Source organism: Rattus rattus, chromosome 4 (assembly GCF_011064425.1).
Source record: "Rattus rattus isolate New Zealand chromosome 4, Rrattus_CSIRO_v1, whole genome shotgun sequence".
NCBI classification, from domain to species: domain Eukaryota; kingdom Metazoa; phylum Chordata; class Mammalia; order Rodentia; family Muridae; genus Rattus; species Rattus rattus.
The window spans coordinates 23,295,214-23,302,545 of record NC_046157.1 but is presented as its reverse complement, the minus strand read 5'-3'; the positions used below and the strand labels follow the sequence as shown (position 1 = coordinate 23,302,545).

Below are 7,332 nucleotides of genomic sequence, written 5' to 3'. Positions count from 1 at the left end.
GTTCCAGGACTAATCAGTTTTTAGCATCAACCTAGCTGCCAGCTTGGACCAGGGTCTTAAACACAGGTGGCTAGCTTGGCCCTAGGCACCGCACTGTCTTTATCTTACCATGTAACTGGCCGCACAGAGTGACTATGCCAGACCACTCCACTTAGACTTAGAGAGTGTGAGGGAGGGAAGGAAGAGGGAGAGAGCGGAAAGACAGAGAGGGATAAGGGAGAGAGAACAAAAGCATCCCCTCAAACTCGCAGCCCTCTGCCTCCTGTGTTCTGGGATTACAGGGGTGGTCCCACGACTGGGCCAGTGAGTCTCGACTGAGATGATGGCTGTGACATCATTTTGTACAGATAAAAGATGTTCATTCCAACTTCAACATACCTACGTTGGGAGACTTTGCTTTGAGAGAAGAATATGCTTTGGTTGAAAGAAGAATATGCTTTCTCCTAACAATAACTATTCAAATTCCCATAATGTCACAATAATGAGCAAAAGAAAGTCATGGCACGGGAGTTGCTACGTACGATACTCACTAGGAGAAAAAGAAAACTGAACCAAAAGTGAGAAGGGTATGTGAGGAACAGGAAAAGAAACACATCGAAGACGGTTTACCACATTTTCTTTCCTTTTGTTTTTTAATAAATTATAAATACTTTATCCACTTATCAAAGTTCATCAAAGAACTTCCAAAATATTTACTCTTCTTCATTCTTCAGGGTTTATTCATTCACAAAGTGGGCCACCTACAGAAGAGATTTGATTTTAGAAAGTCAGAGTTCAGACATCAAACTGGACCTAGGGGTTATGGACTTACGGCCACCAGGAATAAATGCTTCACTGAAATATTGTTACATTCTAAACCAGTCAAAACCGCAGCTTAGCTTAACTGACGACCCCCCTGAAACTGTTGGTTGCAATGTCTGACCTTTAGGAGCTTTTGGTGAGGCACTGTGTCTCTACAGATATTAAGAAAGAGGCTATAAGTCCTGCTCTTTCAAGAACTGGGCTCGCTCTGTGTTAAAGGTAGAAGGAAGGTCAGTTCAGTACACTTGTTCCTGTGGGAAGCTCCTCCTTGGCCTGCAGGCTAATAACAGCCACAGCGAAAGACCCAGAGGGAGGGCCTCAGAGGACAGTACTGCTGGCCTAGTCTCAGGGTGCCAGCTTCTCGCCATGACACCTCCACCCTAGTCCCTGTTAAGAAGATGGAGAAAACCACTGAAAAGGTGACAGCTGCTCGGGCAGCCAATTCTTAAGACTAATTCAAGAACTTCCTAAACCCATTCCCTTTGTTTGGTTTAGACAGGGAAATAGCCTCACCAAGATGCAGACACCTAAATTCCCTGTTTTCCTAATAAGCTTGAAGGAAAACAATACACCTAAGGTATGGGTAGGAAACAGAAGCAGAAATGGAGCTAACTAACCCCGTTCCCACAGCCTCCAGTACCTATACTCAGGCACTGCACAGATCTGAGGATCTGTATGTGACAGTGGACAGACTAGTTCTTCTCTAGACGGAGGGTCCCCGGCAAGTGGGACTGTCTTTTGCATTAGGCTTGTCATAGGGTCTTAATAGGTGTTCTGTCTTAATTCACGCATTATCTTGAGATACCTTTGTAAATGATCTATGTATAAAAGTGGCTCATTTAAACACTCAAATTGAAAGTTCACTTAAACGAACAAAAACTAGCATGACCATTATTTTATATGGATTTTAGCAGATTTCCCATTTTCTTTTGACCCTTACAATCAGGAAGCGCCACTCACTTCCGGATATTTCTAATTAGGTGGTGAATTTGTTTTCTACTTTCTCTGTCAGTAAAAAAAAGTTATAAGATTTAAAGAACAATCCGGGCTCACGGCCATGATACCTACTTTTTCTTTTTAGCTTCAACTCTCTGCCTTTGCTACCATTAAACCCTCAGTAGTTTCTATTTGGCATGCTCACAATTGTTTCCAGATGTAATGTTAAGGACTTGGCAATCATCTGGGAGCTTGAGTCAACAGATGGGGAGGCAGGGCTTGTGAATTCTGGAAAGGTCACTTAGGTGCTCCTGAGGCTTGGACAACACTGTTATTCAGAGTGTAAGAGAGGAGATAACACTTACACCCCATCTCTGCGAGCCAGGTCCAATTAAGATCTATTTTCCTTGGGAATAATAATGTCAGCATCTATGAAGGTTTTTGAATTAAGGGACTTTTATGACCATTGCCGGAGCAACCCAGGTTTGTGGAGTGTTTTTCCTCTGAAGAGGTGTCAGAGAATACAGTCTAGCAGTCTATCAAGCTCACCTCAGAGCAGTGTAGAGAGTTGTGTGGGAGTTTACTATAGTCAGACCTTTGGCTAAATGTTCCCATGCATTCTAGCAGTCTTCATTATAAGTCTTTTAAATCAGTCTTCATTATAAGTCTTAGGATTGAAGATTTAGGTGATGTGAAACCCTAAAGCTGAGTGTGCTGGCGATGCAATGTCACTCAGTTAGGAGTAACACAAAGTGCCTCTGGTTTGGAGGATGCAATGTTCTAATGCTACCACTACCCTCCAATTCCCCACGAGGTTCCAGGCAAAGCTTAACACAACTGACTAGAAAGAGCTGGACCGTGCAGAAAGCCACGCACGGATGCTGGATCTGAGCCTTTAAATCCTCTTCTCCTCCAGTCAAGACTATCAGGTAGGGCGAGCTCCTTATCGCCTTCCTGTACTTCAAACACAACTGGTCATGTGTGAGATTCCAGAGAGGTGGGAGAGAAAGAAGCCAGCGCTCTACTACTGTGAGACTGGCATGTGGCCTTGGTATCGCTCAACCGTGGCTAAGTTAGGAGTGACAGTGAGATGTGGGCCTGCAAGCAGCACAAACAGGGTGCTTGCTGGAGGCTGGGATTCCAGTTCTCCTCCTGCTGAGCCATCTTGGGAATCCTGCCCCACGGAGCCACCACTATGGTCCCTGGCCATTCACTCATCCATTTAATACACAGTACTCTAGTCAGCACCAGGTGCTGGGACATGCTGGCAGTGAACCAGATACTTCCCAGAGCTTACAGCCCAGCTGGAGGGAAGCAAGGACGGTCGTTATAAGAAGAGGCTCAGTATATAGGTGGTGACTGCAAAAATAAGGGTAGCCACTGGCCACATCTGACGACTAACCTTTTTATAAATTAAGAATTTATAAAATTCTTCCCCAGACTCATTATGCTTAACAGTCATGCACTGCTAGTGGCTACCGTACTGGAGAATGTGGCCACAGAACACCTGGGAAGGCCTACTGGGTATGGCTGGAACGGTGACAGGGAAGGCTATTACTTTCCATGAGGCGATGAGGAAAAGGCCTCTCTAATAAGACTTTAAATCAGTATCTGGAAAGAAGTGTACTAGTGAGCAAAGTTAACACCTGAAGCAAGAGATTCCAACCAGAAGTCATGGACTGTGGTCTTGTCACACATATCCCTCCAGACATTGATATTTAGATTCAAAGTTATTCAAATACTAAGGGTTAGTTTTATTAGAACAATGCCTGGTTTAAAACAAAGCTTCCATTTTCACTAGAAAAAAAAGTAACACGTTTTACTGCAGACCCATATTAGAAACAGGAAACAGAATATTTTCCACTTAGTTCCTTCACCTTGGAAAATAGTGTGCCTCCCACGGCTATGCCTTCTCCCTGACTACAGTGTAACTAAAGGCCCTTATCAAGCCAGTTCTCAAAAGCTTCATACCGTCTCAGGTCTACTGGGTGCCTCAAATTGTTGGCACCAAGCCATTACAACCCCATGCTAGAAACTGCAAAGTTATTTTTAAGCTGCTACTTAAACATGCTAGATTAACCAGGCACGCTACCATTAGGAGAATGCTGTCTTGTAGTTGACTCTCTAAGGTGACACTCAGACGTGAAACAGAGTTCACTCACCATGTCATATCTTAAATCCCAGTGCTCTCATGCACTCCTTGTGGGCCTCGATGAGATGTCCACAGTGTTCTTCTCCTTTCTCAATGATGCTATAAAATAAAATGCACTCGTTACCTGGTAAGTAGACGACAAGCAGAATCGTGGGGAGTCTGTGATGGGAGTGAGACAGTGCGTGTGCAGAATGTGGCTGGAGTTACAAATGAAAGTCCCCTGTAGCAAACAGCTCAGCGTCTTTGCGCTCTGTATTTGCTCTTAAGACGGTTCTGTTCCCACAAAGGTGTTCCACAGAACTAAGGTTTTGAAGTTTGTTTTTGTTGTTGTTTGGGGAAGGTTCTAATTACATGAAATAATTATGTAGAACAAATGATGCCTTTAGTCTATACCCAAGGAATAATAAACATTTCTTTTTTTTTTTTTTTTTCCCCACTCGGAAAAGTTTAATGAGAGAAGAAGAGTAGAAGAGGGGAGAAGTAAAGGCCAGCCATGAGCATGGGAGGGAAGGGGAATGGGGAGTGGGGAGAGAAGGGACAAAGGAGAAGAGGGCAAGAGAGCAGAGAAAAGAGAGAGAGAGGAGGGGGCAAGCAGCCCCTTTTATAGTCAGACATACCTCTAAACATTTCTTTATAATGAAATAAACTGAATGTTTACATAAAATGACGAGGAAAGAGTTTAACTTTTGGGCCTACTATCACACAGAAATTAAGCTGTTTTGTCTTTTCCCCTGACATTCGAACACCTAAGCCTACTTTTAATCATTAAACACCGAACGACATAAACATCCAAAAAGACCTGGTAGCCACGAGCCTCCAAGACGAATCCTTCTTTGGAAGGTTAAGGGACTTCAATGATAAAATCCACAGAGTAATCACGAGAGCCAGAATGTGCTGACACATGCCTTGTAATCATGTTTGGGAAGCTAAGGCAGGAGACTCCTGAGTAGGAGGCTAGCCTGGGCTACATGTCAAGACCCCGTCTCAAAGAGGAGGGAAATGGGATTCTTCTATTAAAATCCTTACCAGCAGAGGAGCAGACTGGGCAGGGCAGTGGGTTGAGTATAACAGCTAGCTTTCACTCACCACTTACACTCACTGCTAAACCTTACAGAAATGCTAGCCTCACTCAACACACACGTGAGGCAGACTTGTCAAGTATCTTCATAAGGTCACCAAGTTGGAGGATCAGGATTCAGAGCCTGCCTGAATTTCTAAGCTCTGGATCTTGAGCCCCACACTTCCCGAAGTCTCCACTTCAGGAACCTTGGTATCAGACCGACCTTTAAATTCTCCACTTACGGTATGGCTTGAAAAGTAGTGAGAATAAAATAACTGAGGTGCACTCTTATTACCTTCCTATACCAACGAATACTTTGTTTTGTCTATTTTTTTTTTTTTTGAGAATTGGTCTCACTCTGATGCTCAGGCTGGACTTAAATTTGTTTCCGTCTCCCCAGTAATGAGACTACACCATGAGCATCTATATTTGGTTCCACGACTATTTTTCCTCTTTGATGGGAGAAAAAGGTGGAGATGCATATTCCCACCATCTGAGGACCCCAGCATCTGCTCCAGAATTGAGGCTACATAAAAGTCAGGAGACCAAGCAAAACCTTTTGTGACTTGATGATAGAGTAGGTAAACATTAATATCACCTAATCTATACAGACTGGCTTTTTGCCATTTGTTTTTATTTTATGTGTATAGGTGTTTTGCCTGCACGTATGCCTGTGCACCATGTGTGTGCGGTGCCCGTAAAAGCTAGAAGGGGGCGTCGGATTCTTCTGGGGCTGGAATTGCAGAAGACTGTTAGCCAACGCCTGAGTGGTGGGAATCGAAGCCGGGCCCTCTCTCTGGAAGGTCACCCGGGCTTTTATCCACTGAGCCATCTCTCCAGTCCCTGACAGGTGACTTCTAACTTCTGGGAAAGGGTATCCCTTCAGAAATGTATCCTGTGTTCTACTAGTCACACGTTTCAGAAAAAAAAAATTACTAGAGATTACCTGAAAAATTTACACCTGGGTCTTAGTAAATCTATACCATAGCAGGTGGCATAGTACTGGCTGGTAACAAGTCTCCACACATTTTAAATGCCTTTAAATCAAGGAACATCTTTATGCATCTAAGAAAACTGAAAGGCTTTGTAGCAAGGAATGAAGGACCCGAACTTTGGGGTCAATCTAACCTCTTGCCCTCTCGTTGACCCCTAACTAAGACAGACGCCAGAGAGTAGAACGGAGCCAAGCAGCGGAAGCCCGGAGTCCCCTCCCCGGCTGCGCACTGACCACGCATCACGCGCCTTCTTGGTCTCCGGGCAGGCACAGCAGGGCTTCAGAGGCTTCTTCTCCTGCGCCTCGGGCGGGGCAGGGCTAGCGGCAGCCAGTCCCGGCATCTTTCCAGAGGAAAGCAATAACGATCGCACACGCGCAAAGCTCCCAAAACTCAGACCAACCCGAGCTGTCTGTATCCACTTCCGCAGTCAAGCGAACGAAGACAGGAAGTCCCTCCTCTCTGGACGGAAGCGAGCCTAAGGAGCGCGTACGCAAAAGGGCGTGGCTTTAGCGCAGACCAAAAGGTTAAAAGGTCATCTAGAGTGGTTTTGCTATTTGGTTTGCTTTTGAGATTGTAATTTGATTGCAACATTTCCCTTTTCTGTTTCCTTTCTACAAATCCTCACATATACATTCCCGTTCCCCACTATCCTTCAAATTCATGGCCTTTTCCTCCCTAATTGTTATTGCATGCATATATGTATACATATATTCCTATATAACCCGTTCAGTCCACTGTAATGCTATCTGTATTCATATTTTAATGGCTGACCTCTGGGTCCTGGACAACCAGTGGCAGATCCAGGTTCCACCCTAGGGCATTTTGTGATCTTTCTTCCGGTCTTTCCGGTTTAATGTATGTTCCGCAGATATTTGGTACAAAGGTCCTCTACTTCCTATTTCTCCCCGGCATATATGCTAAATCTTCAGCTAATATATCATGACACCGTAGTCATGAAAGAAGATATGAAAGGCTCTCTCTGTCTCTCATTCTCTCTCTCTCTCTCTCTCTCTCTCTCTCTCTCTCTCTCTCTCTCTCTCTCTCGTGTGTGTGTGTGTGTGTGTGTGTGTGTGTGTGTGTGTGTGTGTGTGTTGGATAAGTAAATGAAATGGTAACTGACCTTGAAAGTGTAAACCCCTCAGTAGAGCGCCATTGCTTCAAACCAGCCATTCTAACTGTAAAGAAGTTTACTAAAATGTACAGCATTTAACATTTGCCACATTTTTGAGTGGCTTCCTCAGACTAGCTGTGAATTCGGCAGGGAAAAAAAGTGGTTTGTTTGTTTGTGTATATGAGTACACTGTAACTGTCTTCAGACACACCAGAAGAGGGCATCAGATCCCATTTCAGATGGTTGTGAACCATCATGTGGTTGCTGGGAATTGAAC

General features: G+C 44.4%; 1 protein-coding gene across 1 annotated transcript; it reads right to left on the bottom strand.

The window, feature by feature from the left end:
• Window positions 1–604: 604 nt before the first annotated feature.
• On the bottom strand, window positions 605–6,398 carry LOC116898840 (cytochrome c oxidase copper chaperone). The gene is made up of 3 exons (XM_032900194.1): window positions 6,178–6,398; window positions 3,900–3,988; window positions 605–740 (listed from the first exon to the last, which is right to left on the bottom strand). The coding sequence occupies exons 1-2, from the start codon at window positions 6,282–6,284 to the stop codon at window positions 3,904–3,906; spliced, it is 192 nt and encodes a 63-aa protein (XP_032756085.1). The 5' UTR covers window positions 6,285–6,398; the 3' UTR covers window positions 605–740; window positions 3,900–3,903.
• Between the last annotated feature and the right edge of the window lie 934 nt (window positions 6,399–7,332).